General features: G+C 41.2%; 1 protein-coding gene across 1 annotated transcript in view; it reads right to left on the bottom strand.

Moving 5' to 3' along the window:
* Positions 1 to 2,314: 2,314 nt before the first annotated feature.
* The window catches only part of LOC146080611 (cadherin-9-like), a 266,660-nt gene continuing 247,004 nt past the window's right edge, over positions 2,315 to 21,970 (bottom strand). The window contains exons 10-12 of the mRNA XM_083188082.1: positions 15,044 to 15,161; positions 14,679 to 14,930; positions 2,315 to 6,207 (exon numbers count right to left, since the gene is read on the bottom strand). Coding sequence (XP_083044208.1) covers positions 5,720 to 6,207; positions 14,679 to 14,930; positions 15,044 to 15,161 — 858 coding nt within the window. The 3' untranslated portion in view covers positions 2,315 to 5,719. The remainder of the gene's footprint in view (positions 6,208 to 14,678; positions 14,931 to 15,043; positions 15,162 to 21,970) is intronic.

Genomic DNA, 21,970 nt, shown 5'->3' with positions numbered 1-21,970 from the left:
CAAAGGAAGATTTATACGCTGCTGATCCATTCATCCCCCCCCCCCCTTCACCCTTTCTTTCTCTTTTATAGACTTCTTCATACCCTTGCGGTCCTCACCTCTTTATCTAATACAGTCTGATAAATCCAAAATGAAACCCCCCCCCCCCACTCTCCCCCCTGTCTCTTGTCCTGTCTTACGTCTGTCTGGTTAGGTCTACAGGTATTTCAGTATTGTGATGTGATAAATGTCTTTATAGATATAAAATTTAGTAGAAGTTCAAAAGAACTCTCATAAACAACCGAAAAAAAAAAAAAAAAAATTAGGAAAGAGAATTGTTTATATACATTGTTAATGTACACCGCAGATGCAAAATGTACTGAAAATAATTACTAAGATACATTGTATGATGTAATAACATATAATATGATGATCTAACATTGTTGTCTTTAAGTTGAAAAAAATTTCAATAAAGAAAGTTAAAAAAAAAAAAAAAAAATTTATTTCTTTGATGTGTGTGTAATAAAGTCATTTTTATATTTGCATACTTCATTGATTTATTATCTACACCCCAAGCGCCTAGTGGTAACTTCTTTCACTCAGACTCTACTGTGCATGCACAGAACTCTGTTTTTTCAGTAATTCTGGCAGCACTGCAGCCTTCATTGCTGGACTCCGGACGGTAAGTATTAAAAAAATGGGTGCAGTATGTGCCCCCCTGGGACTCAGAAGCCTGTGTGCACCACGAACATTGCACCTATTATAAAAACACCAATGCCTGTTGCCATGATCTGCATCTTCCAGTGCAGAGTCTTCTTAGTATTCTACCTAACAGGACTCCACAGGATTCCTTGCCTCCAATGCAGCAGCAGTTCACAGAAGCTTGCAGGAGGTGTCTATTTCACACAAGGTGCATTCTGCAGCTTTAACATGTTTACACAAAGCAACCACTGTATATCCAAAGACACAGCTGCTGTGTACTCTATACTACAGTCTCTCTATCTCAGGATTATAGCTCCCCCTGTAGTTTATTAAACCAATAATTATAGCAATATATTGATGTCTGTGTTTACATTTAGCTCTGTAAAACTTTGATAGAACAATACTTTTTGATATTTTCACAATACTAATAAAAAGAATAAACATAAAAAAAAAATGGTACTTATGTAGTATCTGGGCGTCCGATTTTAAAATCGGGTTGGAAAAATCGCATCGAAACGCATCGAATCGCATCCGATATCGGATGCGATCTGATGCGATTTTCCATAGGATTCAATGTTAACATAGTCCTGTTCATTTCCCCACTATCCAAGTGGGCATAGAGTTGATTTTATAAAGCGTGGCGAGTGCAGCGAGCCACCGAGCCCGAAGCGTGGCGAGCGGCCACGGATTACGTAAAATGTTTTCCGCATCCCCTCGCCACACTTCGGGCTCGGTGGCTCGCTGCGCTCGCCACGCTTTATAAAATCAACTCTATGCCCACTTGGATAGTGGGGAAATGAATTGGACCTTGTTAACATTGAATCCTATGCAAAATCGCATCGCATGCGATATTGCATGCGATTCGATGCGATTTTGCCGAAAATCGCGTTGAATCGCATCTGATTGTATGCCTTAAGGTAAGGCATACAATCAGAAAATCGGCAGCCCAGATACTACATACTGTAAGTACCAAAAAAATAAACATAATACTTCTCTCTTAATTTTTGTAACATCTTTGCAAAAAAAAATTTTGCAAGTAATAAATCATAAACTAATTGGATTTAATAAACAATTAATATAATCATTTAAGAAACATGTATATAACAAATTATTTTTATTTAAAAAAGTACAAAAATATAATTTGACAATTATAAAAAATACAATGAACAATGAAAGTCTCAATCACTAGATTAAAATAATAACATTGTGAATTGCAGTTTTCAAATAATAACGATACACCAATAGTTGGGCTTTATTTTTTAGAGATTGCCTGGCTAGTAAATATTAAGTAACAGTTGGTAAAGGCACACAACAGTATTTTAGCATATTATTCTTACTTATATAGCACAGTGTACATTTGTATTAAAAACACACTACTGCCACTGACATCTGCATTTAACTAGTGTAAGAACATATTTTTTTTAAATACAAGTACAATAAGCAACTGTACTGTGGGATTTAAGTGTTACAGTACTTAGAACAACCCAAATTGTTTGCTGTTGTTAACTAAAAATACTATTATACAGTTCTTTACACACACAAATATATATATATATATATATATATATATATATATATATATATATATATATATATATATATATATATATATATATATATATACATACACACACACACACACACACACACACACACAGGGAGGCCATAGGGGGCGTGACCTCCTGGAGGCATGGAAAAAAAACACATGGCATTTGTGCAGGGAGGAGGGTGGGTGCCTACTCGCTCACACTCACAGAGGGAGAGAAACAGATAACAAGCTGCCACTGCAGGGGTCTCTCTCCTCAGCTCAGTACACAGCACTGAGCAGTGTGTGCTGAGCTGGGGAGAGAGGCTGTGCTGCGGCAGCAACCTGTCATCTCTCTCCCCACTGCCTGGCTCCCCACAAATAAGGAAGAGGGAGCGGGACCCAGGAACCCCCAGCAGACCCGAGCCCGGGTTAAAAAGTACCCGCTACCCTCCCTCTTGGCGCCACTTTATATAAAAACCACTTGGGGAAATTTACTAAGATGAGAGTTCTATTAAAGATGGGATGTTCCCCATAGCAACCAATAGGATTCTATTTTTTATCTTCTAGAAGTTGCTAAGATAATGAAAAGAAGTATCTGATCCTTATCTTCAATAGAAATGTAATGTTAGTCATTTACCCCACTGTTTATATACTGTGTATAGTATGTTTGTACTGCTCAAAGTCTGACAAAATGGACAATATATTTGAAATGCCCCTGTGTCTTTATTAATCATTTGCATTCACAGTTAGATCTCTATGAGAACCAGAGACAAACAGTATAAGGCAGAGGGGGAACGAACGGTGATGCAGTCAGTGCATTGCACCAGGGCCCATTGCAATTAGAGGGCCAGCAGTTATTGAATCAGTCTGATTTATGATGCAGAGAGTCTCCTCTCCGGGCTTATCCCCAAGAGGAGACATGTGCAGTAGCCATTGTGAGTTTAGTATATGGGGGTCCCAATGTAGGTTCCAATGCTGTCTGTAGTATATGGTGGTATACTGTATATGGCGATTACTAATCCTGTCTGTAGTATATGGGGGTCACTGATGTTATCTAGTATATACGGTCAACAATGCTGTCTGTAGTATATGATCACCAATGCTGTATGTAGTATTTAAGGGGCACCAATGCTCTCTGTAGTATACTGTATAAGGGGTTCCAGTGCTGCCTGTAGTATAGGGAGGATTATCAATTCTGACTGCAGTATATGATCACCAATGTTGTATGTAATTTATATGGGGCACCAATGCTCTCTATAGTATATAAGAGGCACCAATGCTATCTGTAGTATATGGGGTTACCCATATGGTCTGTATTATAAGGGTGATAGCAATACTGTGTGTCATATATGATGGATACTAATGCTGTCTTTAGTATATGGGGGTTACTAATGCTGTCTGTAATATATGGTGGTCACGAATGCTGTTTGTAATATATGGGTTTGAACTATTTGGATGCACTAATCTTCAAGAGTGAAAAACAGTCAGTCAATCAGCTCCTACCAGTTATGTTACAGGCTGTGTTTCAAAAATGTCAGGCAGGAACTGATTGGTTGTTTGTTTATCACTCTCCATTTTATCAATTTTGAAGCTTACTGCACCTGGCCTATATCTGTAGAATACAGTATGATGTAGTATATTCATGTACAATACAAAATAGTTTTCAAATCAAGTCGGGATTATTCATTTGATTGAAGGGTATATTGCAATGTACCTGATTAATAGGGATACCCTCAGACCTGCTAAGCAATGCACATTTCATGGTTATGACCCTTTTCAGGAACTTGACAAAGTGCCTTTAACCTGAAGTTCTGGGTGCGGGGCCCAAAGCATATTGGGATGGGGTTACTATTTACCACCCAAAGAGCACTGTTCAGGTGGTTACTAGTAACTTAATATGCCTTTCTGTTAATCTGAATACAGTAAATCAAAATGATTAATCTTATGCTGGGTCGTTGCATGATCATGATGGTCCTGGTGAATACCCTACATAAGAGCTGCAGCTATTCTAAAGATTATTTGGGATTTAACTTTTTTTTTAGCAATTACACCTGCATTTATATTTTATTTTCTCTATGACAAATACATGTAGTACTTATCTAAACCCGATCAAAGGTTTTTGAATTGTCCTGAATGACTCAGATGTATCCTACTGCTGTATTATTTAATATCTGTATATCTTTCTACAGTTTGTATTATAAAGCCTCATTTTTGCTTTAAAAAACCATGATTGATGTATTTGGTTCTCATGGAGACCTAACTGTATAAATAAATATATTTAAACATAGACATTGTGTATGTTTTCATACACCATTGCTGCAGTAGCACCAAATACAATAACTCTCTGCATGTCCCTATTTGATAGATTCCACTAATAACTGTAATGTGCCCCACTTGCACATTTGTTCATGAATGAGGCTGGATCTGTATCTGTAAGTGCTAAAAAGGGACCCCATATTTTGGAACCAGCACCGAGCTCTAACAGGCAGCTGTGTGTCATTCCACAGCTGGGGGACACATTTTACATAAGGTCCCCCGGCCATACCATGTACACCGTGGCTGATCAGCCCTGGACCGGGTACCTGGGGGAGTAAGGACCCCCCAGGCTTCACCCATCCAGGGCTGAATCCCAGGGCTGTCCACGGCGTACCAGGGTGGTGGACTGAGCTGGGTCTCCTCTCGCTGACAGCAGAGAATGCCGCTGTCATTGTGCTGGTGGAAACCACTCAGCCCTACTGTTTGTATGCATCCTCATGGAGATGCATACAACCAATAAGGGCTGAGCTGCTTCCACTGATTGGCTGAAAGCATGACCATGGAGACACATACAGCCAATCAGGACTGAGCTGCTTGCACCAGCACAATGACAGCGGCATTCTCTCCTGTCAGTGCGAGGGGACCCAGCTCAGTCCGCAGTCAATGCGGGGTGAGTCCCGGCGGTGAATCACCACTGGAGCAAGGAAGGGTAATGTATATTGGTGTAAAATGAAAGTAATAAAGTTCAACTATTCTGGGTGTGTGTGTTTATTCTAACTTTATTTTACAGGTGAACTCACTGATCTGTGCATGATCCTGTCAAACTTTCTCCAGCCTGAACTTAATCATTTGTTTTGCAATTTTTTGGTAAGGTTTAACAAAAATCACACCCTTTAACATTTGCAAGTTCTATACTTTATAATGGGAAAACATCTGGATGCAAATTGGAGTGTGTGAAAAAATCAACAGGTTAAAATGTGCAAATTTTACAGCAAAAAAGTGATTTTTACTGCAATTTGCATCCTATTACATGTCTGATTTTCAGAAACCATGCAAATTTGGCTGTTTTTGACCAAGAATCGCGCATATCTATTAGAATTGCACCATATTACTTTTCACCCTGTGTATAATTAAGGACACATCTGTAGATGGGCAGAAACTCTGGCATTCACTCAGACCTTGTGATATTTAAAATTACTCCATTGCCCTCCTCAGGAATAAAACTTAAATGTATAAAGCATTACACAAAGTTTATTAATCACTTTCATGTCCTGCATACCCATACATATCTGCTAGTTTTTTAAAACGAGGCCCCCAATCATTAAGATAGTGATAATCATGATTTTCATCAACTGCAAATGATTCCAAGGAGCTTAGTGACTCAGCAATCGATGCATTACCTTCATAAGCATAAGTTGCAAGCGAGTCATATGGAGGAGCAGTTGTATCTGCATCATTTTCTTTTAATCTCATTTGGATAAAATCTTGCACATTAACATTTTCCCACAGAGGAATTGCCCTTTGTATGTGAAATATACTGTCAGGGATGATGTCTCTTCTATACTTAGTTTCCTCTCTGGCTTCAGGATTTCTAAGTGCACCAATATCAAAAGCTTGTGTATCTTCTTCACCTCCTCCTTCATCATTATAGGTGACAACATTGTCTCGTACATTATCCTTTGATACTATTAATGGCTCTTTTTTCCTGTGTCTTTTTAATGCTGAAAAAAGGACCACTAGTGCTGAAAAATAAAACAAGAATTGTTTAGTGCAACCAATATGTGTTTTTATCATAAAAATTACATCTCTTCTTATTTATGCAAGATTAGTAATCCTCAACTAGGCATTACACTGATCCCTCAATGGACATGTTCCTTACGCAATATTAATAGGGTTTGCCATCACACCTTGGGGGTGAGATGTACTAAGTCTCGACAAGTGATAAACCAATCAGCTACTAACTTCCATGCTACAGGCTGTGTTTGGAAAATCACAGATATGAGCTGATTGGCTTGTTGTTTATCACTCTCCATTTTATCACTTTTGAAGCTTAGTACATCTGGCCCAGAATGAGCTTGCTGTCAGTCACACAATGATGGATTTGCTTATTCACAGAATTGTGTGCTTACTGGAATGCACACATGCATACCTCCCAACTTCTTCTTTACCCGAGGAGGGACAGCTGCGTGCACTGAAGGTGCGTGCCCTAAATTAGGGGGCGTGGCTTGCCACGGGAGGGGGCGTAGTCTATAATCACATTGTGACGCGAGGCCACGCCCCGTTTTACAATGTGGGGGCATGGCTCTGAGGCTCTGTGAGCTTCTAGCCAAGCCCCCAGCCCCTCTGGTTCCGGGGGATAGACGATGTGCGCATGCGCATGCAACCTACATATACAGATGGATCGGGGCTCCCTCTTGCTGGTGAATTACCAGCGGCGAGGCACTCCATCTGACTGAAACGTGCGTGCGTCTCACACGCACGCGCATCTCAGTTTCCGGGCAGTGGGGTGACGGGGGGAGGCGGCAGTGGGGAGCAGGGAGGCGGTGGGGACCCCGGGTGACCCGGGGAAAGCGCCGTTGGAAGGGGACGCGTGCGCATCTCGTGCGTGCACGTCCCCTTTCGCAGATCAGATGGCGGCTGGCGGGGGATAGCGGCTGGCGATTCTGCCGCCATCCCCTGCAAAAGACCAGGCTGGCTCCATCTGTAAAGGTATGTTATGTTTTATGTCACTGTTTGTTTGCTGTAACTGTATAACTTGAAGAAGGGGCTGATACCCTGAAACCTTGTCATGATTTAAAATCACCATTTTAAAGCATGACAAGCCTTTTTATATGGGTACCATATATAGCTCATCAGGCTTCTCAGGATCAAACCATTTAAATTGTATTGTATCTGTATTGAATTAGTAAAACCTTTAAATATTTTATTTTTATTCACTACTACTTCCAAAATTGGGAACTACAGAGAACCATTTGATAATATTATTTTGTTTGTATAGCAAATTAAGTACAATGAAAGGTTAAAAGGTCATTATTTATTTAATAACAATTGTTTTCCTACACTTTATAGAGTTAGTCAAGCGCAGTTTACACAAAAAAAAAGTTTGTCCCTGTCAACCTTGTAATTACATTCCTACCAGTTTGATTCTTTTGCTTCCTTTATGTGCTTCCTAAATGCTTGGGCTATTACTAAGCTGTGTATTTAGATGTTTTAATGGATTTTAAATCACGTGCATATGTCCTTGTGACTGTAAATTCCTATTTGTCAATTATTTGTGTTAATCTGCAGGAAACAGTTCCACTAATGTACAGTAAACAAATAATCCCCTTTGAAAGCGTTACCCATAGCAATTTATTTAGGGAATCATTTTAAAATCTTTATAATATACAGTATATTCAATTTGTGAAGTAGATATACGTAGCCTTTATCACTAACCCCTTCATAACACATTTAACTTTTAGTACCATGTTGCTCTTGTGACATCAATCACTAATTCAAAAAAACAAAAGATAAGAACAATGGTCTTCATGATCTGTGTATAAGGTCACCTGCTCTTGACAGCATGGAATCAGTCTACAGTCAAGGTTACAGAGAAAATGTGTAGCTTGAATTGAGAGGTGGAGCACTGAAATATTGAGGTCACATAAAGTAGACCAAGTGCTAAAAAGGAAATGTATTATCAAATAAATTGTAAAAAAAAAATTATATAATTTTTTGAATTGTTTTATAATGAAATAACATAAAAGCATAAACAGGTTTAAATTCTCACATAATATCCTGTCTTTTGCACTTACTGTAATTATCTTTTTTTAAATTGCTGGAAAAGAACATAAGGCATGACACTTGGGTGTAACTTTAATAAAGCTTCTAAAAATAAAAAAGAGGTGATGTTGCCAATAGCAACCAATCAGATTCTAGAATGTATCTATTTTATCCTAGACAGAATCTGATTGCCTTCACTTCAAACATATTAAAGGACCTTATGGACTGGATGAAACAGTCCTTTGTATCTAAAGATGTTTTTATGGAACTGCAGGGGACTAAGAGATCTAGAGACCAATCGAATGTGACGCTTCAATTCAGGATGCATGGGTACTGAAAGTGGTACGCAAAGGTTACCTTCTAGAATTCATTCAGACACCCATCATACATTTCTTCATAGAGTCAAGGAGTCCAATATCCACACTGGAAGGAAAGGAGTTGATGAAGATTTTAGTCAACCTACTGTTTATCAGAGCGATAGAACCAGTACTGTCAAATTAGGTGAGAAGGGGGTTTTACTCCAATCTCTTTCTCGTATGGAAACCATGAAGACCATCATGGCAGTCATAAGAACATCCTCAACATTGAAAGTTCCTCAGGTTCTCCATAAAAGGGAGACATTATCAATTCACATGCCTACCTTTTGGTCTTGCCTCTTCTCCAAGGGTATTTATGAAGGTACTAGTGACTTTATTGGCAGTTCTAAGGAAGAGAGGTATTCTTCTGTGGCCTTATTTAGACAACATCCTCATAGCAGCTTCATCCGGGCAAACACTGCTGGAACATCTACAGACTGTCAGACACTTCCTGCAAAAACACGGTTGGCTAGTGAATTTACAAAAGAGTCAATTAAACCCTACTCAAAGAATAAGATTTCTTGGAGTGATGATAGATTCAATGAGATTCAATATCTCCCTAACAGAAGAGAGATGCACGAAGATAAGAGACCTCTCCGTCTCATTGGCAAAGACAAAATTGACATCTCTAAAAGAATGTTTGAGACTTCTGGGAATGATATCTTCCACAATTGGAATAGTTCCCTGGGCCCAATGGAGGATGAGAACCTTACTATGGGCAATGCTACCATATTTAAAATGAAGGGTTGCCAAGAAAAGGAAGATGAGTCTATCAATCAAAGTAAGAAAGTCTCTAACTTGATGGACAAAGACGGCATTAAAAAACAGAAACTTCTTTACAGTCGCCATGGTTTCTGGTCATTACAACTGATGCAAGTCAGTCAGGTTGTGGTGCTCAATGTGAAGAAAAACCGAAGCGGTTTCGAGAGCAGTCAGAATGTTTTCTCAAAGAGTCAAACTGTCACATTTAAGAATCTTTTGGCCTGGGCAGAAGAAAACTTAAAGTCTTTAACAGTTATATTCATGCCAGGAGAGCAGAACATTCTAGCCGACTTCTTCAGTCAAAATTAAATTCTCCCAGGGGAATGGGAGCTAAATGGAAGAATATTCAAGGAATTGACTGTCCAGATACTATCTTCCCCAGGCTTCAGCTGTGGACACATTCTTAATTCAATGGACCCCCTGATCTACAAGGTACAGAAAAGGTGATGGACAACCAGAAGGGCCTGGTTTGCGACAGTGTTGAGACTGGCAGTAAGAGGACCCTGGATTCTACTGATGGTTCCAGACCTATTATTACAGGGACAAGTATGACACCCAGATCCAGCAACCTTAGCTTTAATGGCATGGAGATTGAGAGGAACGCCCTAAAACAGAAGGATCTTACAGATCAAGTGATCTCAGTTTTGCTTCAAGCAAGAAAGATAGTGTCGTCTGTAGCATACTACAGAGTTTGGCATACCTTCATTAACTGGAGAGGGTCACAAGAGTTAATAAAGGAGGTTCCTACTTTTGACGTTTTCAGTTCTTATGCAAAGGGTTCGCTGAAAGTCTGGCCAATTCCACCCTGAAGGTGCAGATATCGGCCTTAAGTGTTCTACTAGAGAGAAAGCTGGCAGAAGAACAGCTTAATAGATTCTGTAACCCAATTAAAAGAACTAGCCTGCCAATAAGATCTTTAGTGGCTTTGTGGGACTTTTGGTATTGAAAGCTCTGATGAAACCTCCTTTTGAGCCACTATCAGAAGTTTCTCTAAAATATCTAACCTGGAAGACTGTATTTATTGTCGCCATAACTTCTGCAAGAAGAGTTAGCAAGCTTCAGGCTCTTTGGGCAGAAGAACCATATTTGAAGGTGTTGCCGGAGATAATTGTTCTAAGAACCAATCCCCATTTTCTTCCCAAGGTCGTTTCTGAATTTCATCTTAACCAGGAAATATCATTGCTGCATTTTATCCTGAACCTAAGAATGAGGAGGAAGAGTCATTACATAAATTAGATGTAGTAAGAATTATTACTACTTATTTGCAAAGGAAGGAAGAAGTTTGTTTGTGATCCCAGAGGGGGATAGAAAAGGACTAACTTCTACCAAACAAACCATTGTGAGATGATAAGTGAAGTAATCTCATTAGTTTACAAAATAGAAGGCAAGGAATTTCCAGCTATCATCATGGCACACTCTACTAGGGCTACTGCAATGTCATGGGCTTTGAAGGCGAAGGCTTCTGTCAAGGATTTGTGTGACGCTACTACATGGTTCTCAATACATACCTTTTGAAGACATTATGAATTAAATGTGTCTGTACCTCAATTCGGAGGTCAAGTCTTGCATAGTGTACTTGAAGATTAAAATCTACTGTATGTAAGAGCTTGAATATTGTGTTTCTCCCCTTTGTTGTTAGCTTTGGTATTTCCCAATGTGAAGGCTGCCATGGGGATTGTAGAAGAAAACATTGCATTATACTCACCGATAATTCCTTTTCTTCTTAGAGACCCATGGCAGTCATTATTTGCCCTTCCTTGTGTTTCTTTTTTCCTCAGGAACATGGAAGGAGACACTCGAAAAGACACCAGGGAAAAGGAGGAGCAGGGATTTATACCAGAAGGGAATGAAATCTCAATGGGAAGGCTGCCATGAGTCTCTAAGAAGAAAATAAATTATCAGTGAATATAATCTAATGTTTTTAGAAGTTTAGGAAATGTGTATATGCATGGATATATGTTGTCAGGGCCGGTGACAGGGGGGTCAAGGGGGACATGTGTGATGGACCCCGGCGATCTGAAGGGCCCCAGAGCCCAGCCAGGGCCATCTGTGTGTTTCCCCCTTGGCCACAACGGTCTGGTGTCTGTGTGCTGCCCCAACTCACAGTCCGCACTGCCCCGGGTCTCTCCTGCAGGATGCCGCAGCACTGATGTGGAGTGTCACTCAAACTGTCCGCCGGCGCCGTCAGTCCAGGCCACCCGCAGCTGCTCAGCGCTCAGAGGCTGAGCCTGAGTCGGGAAGGGAAGCCGCTGGAGGTAACGGAGCTCAGTCGACTGGTTTTGACAGTGACCAGGAGCGTCCGCAGCTTCCACACTTCATCCTCCTGTGGCGCAAAAGGCAGAGAACAGTGACTACTGTCCACCCAGCTACTGTGAGTTGCATGGGTGGGGGTAGGGGGGCACCCGGGCACATGCCCCCCTCCCCTCCCCTGTCATTTCTGGCTTTTCACTGCCACACTCTGAAGCAGCCCACAGAGAGCCATAACAAACTGGGAGCTGTCCAGCTCTGCCAGACAGTCTATCCCCTCCCCGGCTTTTACCTTTTACTTCCTTTTCCTATTGCCGGGGCTTGATGTCACAAATTAGTGACTGCCCCGGCACGTAAAACTTGAGCAGCGGCTGGGGGTGCGGGACAACCCACTGCTTCCAGGACCAGCTACTCACATGGACGGGTGATGGCTGGGTCTGCAGCTGACAATAGGATGGATCCCCGGCTGCCTTAGGTACCTGTTGTAATGCAACAGGGAAGGAGGGTGGCAGGGGTGGGGAGGTTCAAAGTAACCCAGCTACACATGTACTCTGAGGATGGCGTAGGGTAGAGAGATATATGCACAGTGACATCTCTCTCTCTGTCCCTCTATCTGTTTCTCTCTCCCCCTCTATCCGTTTCTCTCTCCACCTCTCCCTCTATCTATCTGTTTCTCTCTCCACCTCTCTCTCTCTCCCTCCCTCCCTCTATCTGTTTCCCTCTCCATCTCTGTCTCCCTCTATCTATTTCTCTCTCCCTCTCTCTCTCTCCCTCCATTTCTTTCTCTCATCTATTTCTCTGTCTCCCTCCATCTCTTTCTCCATTTCCTCTCCGTTCTCCATCTCTCTCTGTTTTTTATCTCTCTCTCCCCTCCGCTTTAATTATTCATGTTTCCAGTAGGTTATACATGCTAGAATAGGGTTGGTTGTGTTGCTTTTGGATTTAGTGGGGGGGGCAGAAATATCATTGAACAGGGCCCCAAGATTTCTGTTGCCCTGCATGTTCTGTAGTGAGTTTCCCCAGTGTTTAGGTTGTGTCATTATATTATTTGTTTCTGTGTACGGTCTCTAGTTTTTTGGTCATTGCAGCGTACCTATCCCATTTTTTGGGTGTGTGTGGGGGGGGGGCGGGGGGTTCGGCTTTATTATTAGAAAGAACACTAGCAATGGTTTTCACATGTTTTAGATCCTGAGGTGCTCTCCTCACACCAACTAGGCCTGATTTGTGTGTTAAGCAAATAGCAACATTGCTTAACCTTCTAATTAATATTTAAATGAATTACTGAAACTAATAGTTAAAAAATGTTAGAGTATTAAATGTATAATTGCAGTAGGAAGTATGACATATGTTATATTTTTCATTACCTGGTCTTATTTATAAAACTCATTACCCAAGGGGATATATAAGTGGAAGAGTTTTCCCATGTTTTTTAAAGCAGCAATCAATTTCATGGCAAAATCAACCTGGTTTTGCAGTGTAATTGATTGCTCCTTTAAAAAAAAGGGGAAAACTCTCCCAAAATCTCTCACTTTCTGAAACGCTCACCCTATTACATTTGGCCCAGTATGTCTCTGACTTTCACAGATTATCTCCCTAAGCATACTGTTGGTACAGTATACTGTTTATACACATACACTAAAACTGGCTTGGCTTTGTACATACAGTAAGCAGTGGCATAACTACAGAGGGTGCAGGGGATGCAATTGCTATGGGGTCCAGCCGTTTGGGGGCCGTAGGTCCCAGAAGGCTATCCCCTGCCCCCTCTTTAATTATTTTTTCATTTTTTGTTTAATAATGTTTCAGCGCAATCATGGCTGCGCTGCCATCCTTTAGCCACCGCCCCCCTTCAGTGACTGACAGCAGCATGTAAGAGAGTGCACAGTGTGGCAGCAGAAGCAGGACACACATGACACGAGCCGCTGCAGAGCCTCCTCTGACAGAGGCCCCGCATAGCAGAACCCATCAATATCGCGACACAGGAGACCATCCACTGGAGGAGCTGGCGCACCGCACAATCCCACAATGCCCGGGGCACAGGAGACCCTACAATGACGGAGAAGGAGCAAGCTAATACCAATGACACCTGCCGGGTTTGCATACAGACATGACATGCAGAGAGAGAGGAGAAGGCAGGTGAGAATGAGACCTGCACAACACCACTTGTACTGTGAGGCATGCACAGCACCACTTGTACTGTGAGGTATGCACAGCGCCACCTGTACAGTCTCTCTCTCACTCCAACCCCTTGCCTCCCATCTTTCCCCCCACACTCCCTCTCTCATCCCCAAACCCCCTCTATCTCCCTGCCTATCTCTTTCTCACCCCCCTTGCCTCCCCTCACTCCCTATCCCCCATGTCCCTTCTATTCCCCTGCCTCTCTGTCTGACTCCTGCCACCCAAATGTTACACTGCTTATCACATGTACTAATAAATGTGAGGAGCAATGCAAAAGGCAGCACTTCCGATGAGAGCCTGGACTTCTGAGTCTGTGAACCAGGAGTCCCTCTGTGTATGTGCAGAGACACCTGCAGCTGCAGGGCATCCATGTCCAATCCCTCACACAGAAGAGCTGTGGAGAGAAGCCCATAGGCTTCTATGGGGTAATTCTCTCTACACATGTTACATCTGCCCCACCTACAGTGCACATGATTTTGTCCATTTGATAAGAAATTTTCCTCTGCGAGTGAACCAGAATAAGGTCCTAAGTGTCGATTTTTAGCTCAGGTGAACAAAAATTGGTACCGGTGAAAAATAAGCAAATCTACATGTTTTCATTTATTTTCAGGCAAAATTATAGGAGTTTTTGTCCCGGTTTGGAATCATTTTTCACCCATGCCTTTTTGATTTTCCCCCAACAAAAAAGATAAAAAGGCATGTGTGAAGAAGAATAAAAAATGGGCAAAAAAAGCAAACAAATGAATACCCATGCGTCAAAATAGTCCAGGTTTTTTTTGTCTAGGTGAAAAAATGGGACTAATTGAAAACCCCTGTAAATGTGTAAATAAATAAAGAAAAGCATCATATGTTATATTAAATTATTATTTTCAATATTACAGCAAGAAAATAAAAAATAAATAAAAACTTACTAAGAAGTATGATGATACAAAGTAAAATTGCAATTAATGCACCAGTGCTCAATCCTGCTGGAAGTAAGAAAGCTTCGACATTGCATGAATGCACGTTCCCCTTGTGGTCACAGGCACATACTTGTATAGTCAATGTTTCAGTGCTGCTTTGAACTGGATAATCTCTGTCAAAAATCATTATTGGCAAAGTATATGCATTTATTTTTTGTCGATTATATCTGTTCCTTTTTGTTAAAATACTTGCTGTGTTGTCTGAAATTTAGAAGAAAGAAAATAAAAAATAAAAGTAGTTGTGCTTTTGAACAAAAATAATACTACAGCATTTATAAAAAAAAAAAATCCATAAAAAAGTATGTTTTATTTACCTTTATTGTCGAGAACTGTAAAGTTAGGATTCACAGAAAATTCTGGCACCATTTCAAAGAAAAATGTATGTCCCCGAGGAGGTTCATCTTTGTCTATAGCACTTACTGTTTGAATAAGCTGTGAACAAACAAACATTTTATGAGAAATATGTTACAAAATCTCACTATCATATTTATAAAACTACTGTTTTGTGTAAGAAACAATACCTTTGAGTTACATTTACAGTTAAGGGAAAAGTTTCTTTACAGTATGGATTTTTAATCTTTATTGAATTCTAAAAATGATGTATAGAAATAATCTGCTGCCTAGTGATAACATTGTGTTCTTATACTGAGCAGGTATACTGTATGTTTACATTTTATAGTTTCATTTTCATAGACTTAAAAAAAAAAAATTCACATTCAAAATTGATAGAAACTGATAGAAACTAATATTAAAAATGCTATATATGATCCAGTTTTCATGATCCTAACAAGTATTAAACAAATTAAAGTCTAATATCTCCACTGAACTACCATCTACTGCAACCTAGGTTATTACAGTTCTCCTTACAATGTGGAATTGCCTTAAGAATTTGAACTCCACAAGAGATAAAATAGAATAATGCCAGAGCTCAGAGCAAAAACTGTTTTGTTATTTCATACAGCTATTTTTGAACAACTTCCCTTGTTTTCATAGAATTGCATTTGAACTGCATTTGCACATTGTGATAGCAAGAGCTTGGACATTTTGAGGAATAACTTCTTGACCATGGGCTCTTGTATCAACAAATTAAATTTAGATTTAGCTTTGTGCAACTACAAACAAAAGAATCCAAGCTCATTTGTGTGGCTATTTGCTGCAAATAATGTGCCAAAGGCTTTGCATAGGCACATGCAGGGCCAGCTCTACCTGCTCAGCAGAGGATGTGTTTCAGGGAGGTGCCAGGCTGGAGAAGAACACGCCCCTTTCTGCATCCCATGCTGCTGTCCTCTGTAGCTGCCGGCTGCCGCTGCTCCATCCCAGCTCCCAGACCCCTGTGGCAGCATCAGAAAGGCCTTAAAAGTGTGCATAGCTACATGGGATGGAGGGGCAGAGTTACAGTGGAGCAGTGCTGATAAATGTCTACTAGTGTCAGCAGCCACAGGCATAATGCAGCACTTATACTGTCGGCAACTATGGGCATAATGCAGCACTTCTACTGTCGGCAACCATGGGTGTAATACAGAGCTTCTACTCTCAGCAGTCATTGGCATGATTCAGTGCTTCTACTGTCAGGAATCATGGGTGTAATGCAGAGCTTCTAGACTCGGCAACCATGTGTGTAATGCAGCACTTCTACTGTCAGCAAATGTGGGCCTGATTCTGGTTGACTTAGTAACTGTGAAGATCCATGGGTTTTGTCTACTATTGCATTCCCACAACCTGCACTACAGTTCATTGTGATCTGCATCATGTATCATTAATGTTTGGTCTTTTATTTGTGTTATGTAAAGTCTTTGATTGCTTCTTTGCATTATTGTTATGTCTGCTTCTTTTCCTAGTTGCTATGGTGAAGGTTTGTTGCATAATGCACTGGCACATCCCTGGGGTTTTGGACAGGACATCGGTGCAAGACGCACCCCTATGCTGTCATTGTGACCCCCACCGGGAGATGCATACATGAGCTTCATTTGGGCTGAGTGTGGTAAGCAGTGGCATAACTAGGCATAGGCAGCCCCAGCGGTCGCGGGGGGGAGCCGGCGCCACTGGGGCGCAGCAGGGTCACGGCTCTCTCCGAGCCGAAGGCTGTCCGAATCCTGTGCAAGCTGCTGGGAGAAAGCTAAGGATGTACTGCTGAGCTGCCTGTAGGTGGCGCTGCAGCGCAGAGCTCCTTGGCACTCTGGAAGCTGTTCTCGGTGTCTACACCACATGGGGCTGCCTGAGACACGAAGATTAACCTGCCTGGAATGGACAACCGACAGGTCTGTGTCCCTTGTTGTGGGTGCCAGCCGCAGGGGCATGGGCAGGGGGTGAAGAATGTGGGCACCATTAATGTATGCTGGTGGCCCAGTGAGCACTATGTTGTATTGGTAGCTGCTGCAGTGGGAAGGGGGAGGGCTGGGTATATGAAAATTGGGTGCCCTCCATTGCATGTGGGGGCTATTTGTTTTAGTATTGGTGTTTGTAAGTATGCTGTTTGTATGTATAATGTATGTATACTTTGTTTAAATGCTATGTGTGTGTGTGTGTGTTTATGTCCTTTGTGTATAGTATGTGTGTCTATAGCTTGGGTATATTTATAAATATGCTTTGTGTGTGTGTGTATGTATGGTATCTGTGCCTGTATGCCATGTGTGTGTATGTCCTTTGTGTCTATGGTATGTGTGCGTGTATGTCCTGTGTGTGTGTGTGTTTGTGTATATCGTATGTATGCGTTTATGTGCTGTGTGTCTGTATGGTATGTGCGCGTGTATGTCCTGTGTGTCTGTATGGTATGTTTGCTTGTATGTCCTGTGTGTGTCTATGGTATGTGTGCGTGTATATCCTGTGTGTCTGTATGGTATGTGCACGTGTATGTCCTGTGTGTCTGTATGGTATGTGTGTGTCTATGGTATGTGTGCGTGTATGTCCTGTATGTGTGCAATTACTGTATGTGTACATGCATGTCCTGTATGTATGTATGTATGGTATGTGCGTGTATGTGATACATGTCTGTATGGTATGTGAAGAAAAATTTCAGAGGCAGCGCTGATTCAAATAAACAATTTAAAATTTATTAAATGACACAATTTATACAATTAGTACTCAGATACCGGCCGGTACTTCAATATAAAAAATAAATATAAATAAATGAAGCAAAGTTAAGCAGTAAAATTTGTTAGTGGCTTGCTGCAATAATCATTACATCCACTCTCCCTCTCTCCAGCTTTTAATGTAGATTAATAAGCAGTCCAGGTTAATAGGTTAGATGGCATGCATGCTTTTGATGTTAGAAAAGGTTATTTGAGAAAACATGGAAAAAATGGATGGTGCTCAATTGAGCTATAACCTGCCCGCCTCTGGCTCAGTCACTCAGTCAAACTGTGGGGGATTATCCGGCTGTTGATTCCTTGCTTGTGTGCAAAACAGCTCCCAAGATGAGATCCACAGAAGGGTGTGCGGTCACGGAGGCGGAATGTATGCAGGAAGGCACGGTGAGGCAGCGGTCGGCACCTGGTCTCCTAAACGCGTTTCTCGGCCTTTCACAGTCGGCCGCTTCATTAGAAGGACGAAGATATAGTGCGCCCCCGGCGCCTGGTTTATATGGCATCCTGAGCTCTGTGTGCGCTTGCGCTGTTTATCCCAGCCAAGCCTCGTTTTCGTTTTAGACGCGCCAAGCATCTGGTTTGCGTTTCATCTTACGCTCATGTCTCGTTTTCACATATATGGAGGCACTCATTGGTGGATTCTTTTGTGTGTCACGTGTGCGCATCATTTTACACTCACGCCTCATTTTCATATACCATATATGAGGGCTCACATTGGTGGATTTTATGTCACGTGTGCCGCTGTTATATGTGAGCCCTCATATATGGTATATGAAAACGAGGCGTGAGTGTAAAATGATGCGCACACGTGACACACAAAAGAATCCACCAATGAGTGCCTCCATATATGTGAAAACGAGACCTGAGCGTAAGATGAAACGCAAACCAGACGCTTGGCGCGTCTAAAACGAAAACGAGGCTTGGCTGGGATAAACAGCGCAAGCACACACAGAGCTCAGGACGCCATATAAACCAGGCGCCGGGGGCGCACTACATCTATGTCCTTCTGATGAAGCGTCCGGCTGTGAAAGGCCGAGAAACGCGTTAAGGAGACCAGGTGCCGACCGCTGCCTCACCGTGCCTTCCTGCATACATTCCGCCTCCGTGACCGCACACCCTTCTGTGGATCTCATCTTGGGAGCTGTTTTGCACACAAGCAAGGAATCAACAGCCGGATAATCCCCCACAGTTTGACTGAGTGGCAGGTTATAGCTCAATTGAGCACCATCCATTTTTTCCATGTTTTCTCAAATAACCTTTTCTAACATCAAAAGCATGCATGCCATCTAACCTATTAACCTGGACTAAGCTGTGAGAGAGCTAATTGTCCATCTGCTTATTAATCTACATTGAAAGCTGGAGAGAGGGAGAGTGGATGTAATGATTATTGCAGCAAGCCACTGCTTAACTTTGCTTCATTTATTTATATTTATTTTTTATATTGAAGTACCGGCCGGTATCTGAGTACTAATTGTATAAATTGTGTCATTTAATAAATTTTAAATTGTTTATTTGAATCAGCACTGCCTCTGAAATTTTTCTTCTTGTTCTTGTTGCCTAAGGGGCTGGGGTGTCCCCTTATCAGAGACAGCAGCAGATTCAATTATATAGAATTGCGCTCTGCCACCTCTTTCCTGTATGGTATGTGTGCATGTAAGTCCTGTGTGTCTGTATGGTATGTGTGCGTGTATATCCTGTATGTATTAGAAACATTTCTGGGTAACGCAGGATCTCTTGACAATAAAATATGTGCATACACACACACACACACACACACACATACCTCAGGGCCCCCCTGTCAGCTCTGAAGGGGGTATGTTATTTGTGGATTGGCACTCACCCTAAATGTCCATACACACAGGGCATTTTTGCCCAGTGTATATGGATAGCGATGTGTTAAGGTGCCCATACACTGCTGCAAGGTCTCGCAGCAGTGTACGGACACCCGATAGCCTGCGAGCCACCGGGACCTTCCCAGCGGCAGGGACGCATGTGATCCATTCTGATGGATGGCATGCGTTCCTGTTTCCCATCCGCCTCGCCACCAGGAGAAACGGGTGGTCGGACAGCCTTCTGGTCCGACCACTTGGTCAGGTCTGTTGTGCATGGGAGTGCGCATCGGACCCAACGGCATGTCAGGGAGGGACGACTTGGTCCGACTTAACGGGCCGATTGGTCTAAATCGGACCAAATTGCCTCAGTGTATGGGGGCCTTAAGGGTCATTATGGTGTGTGGTATAATATGTAATAGACCTTACAGTGTGTTGCATATTGTCTAATAAGCATTGCCACACACCTTTTTGGTGTTACCATATAGGTATATAGATATTGTTTTATACCATCATTAATGTAATGTGATTTTAACCATAGTATATATTATGTATGTGTATATAAAAACAGGAATAGCTTAATAATTAGGATATCAGCGTTTAATGTTTAGACATCGTAGTATAGCTTTTTGTTTTACTAAATAATATGAATGACCACTTTGCAACATATCAAATGCAACTGAATTTATTTAGGAGACAAAATGTCTAAGGCATACTGTTAAGCAAATAGAGTGTTGTTACCCTCCCCAGATAAATCGATATTTATTAATTAAGTCCATATAGTACTTTGTATGCCTGATAGAGAGGGTCAAGGCAGATGTGCATACAATTGACTTCAGGATGTGTTTGGGAGTCATAAAACCCCCTGTGCCCAGGATATAAGTTTTATGACAGGACAGGTCAGGGAAACAACCCTTTTGTTCACAGCTTGAGCAAACAGATCCTTGATTAACCTTAAGGAAGGCTAGATTTTATGACACCTTGAGTCTTGGGAACCAACATTATCCCATGAGAACAGGCAAACCCAATGGGGAAGTGTGTAATATAAGGAAAGAGACAGATAGATCAGACACTCTCACACAGACACTCACAGACACGCACACTATGCAGTGAGAGAAGACATCAGAAGCGAGAGGAACCAAGGAATGGGCTGGAGTGAGAGTCTGACAGTAAACATGGTAGTTATGAATGTTCGTTTATGGGTATAAGTATGTCATTTATGTCAGTATTGTAGCAGTCTAGGACTGTCGATTGTTTTAATGTCATTTTATGTAATATAAGCAAGGAGGCGTATATAAATATATATATAATAGCATATACATCAATTACTGTGTTAATGTATTCTGTAATGGTTTGTTTTGCCTGTAAATAAATATCAGACTTTCTGAGCTAAAATTACAAGTCTAGAACTCTTATATTTTGGGAATTAGATTAATTAGTACTCTGCATATTGTATTGTAAAGTATATTAGAATATAATTGCAGATGTCAAATATATATGTTATATCAATACAAGATATAATAAATATATTTTATATAATATTTCACTCTCAATAATCATTATTGGGATAAGAGAGATATATGATTCCTAAAACTCAACAATGGCGACCACGAAGGGACTTGTACATTTTGGTATCTGATTGTATGATTATAATATTTATAAGGAGTAGCAGATGCGTGAAGCTGGCTACCTAACCTACAGAATCACAGTGAGGATGTATCTAGGAAAACGTAATACTATTGTGTATTTTTATCTTGCATTGTTTGTAGACCTAGAATAACGTATTGGTAGAACAGAACTGATATTCCATTGTTACCATTATCTGGGAGTGCACGCTTAGATATTGATATATGGCACCATTCAGCAATATTTTTAACTAATACTATATTTACTAGGCTCAGCACAAGGGTTGGTTAGCCTGCTGACACATTGCAAGATCACAGTGGGGTATGTTACTAAATAGGCACATGATAATTGTAAGGCCTAGAATAAAATAGAATGGAAATGAGCATTTCCAAATAAATGATAATTAGTACCAGATATTAGAGTTAACTTTGAGAATCCGGACACTCTCATTGGGAGGATATCTTGTGTACAAAATATAAATATAGCATTGCAAAACGTGTGCAATGCTGAATTTACATAAAGTTGCAGTGGCATTCAGGAAAACGCCCAAAACTGCTACTTTAGGAGCTAAAGAGAAATCAGGTTCATGCCTTAAGAGCGCATGCCTGAAAATGAATGCAAAAATGCATTCATTGTTAAAGTCCCTTAAAGGGAAGAAAACCAAACATGAAAATATAGGAACAAACGCAAGAAGCCTGGCAGT

The sequence above is a fragment of the Crinia signifera genome, chromosome 5 (genome assembly GCF_055691185.1).
Source record: "Crinia signifera chromosome 5, ASM5569118v1, whole genome shotgun sequence".
Lineage (NCBI taxonomy): Eukaryota > Metazoa > Chordata > Amphibia > Anura > Myobatrachidae > Crinia > Crinia signifera.
This window is presented reverse-complemented; position numbering and strand designations above follow the sequence as displayed.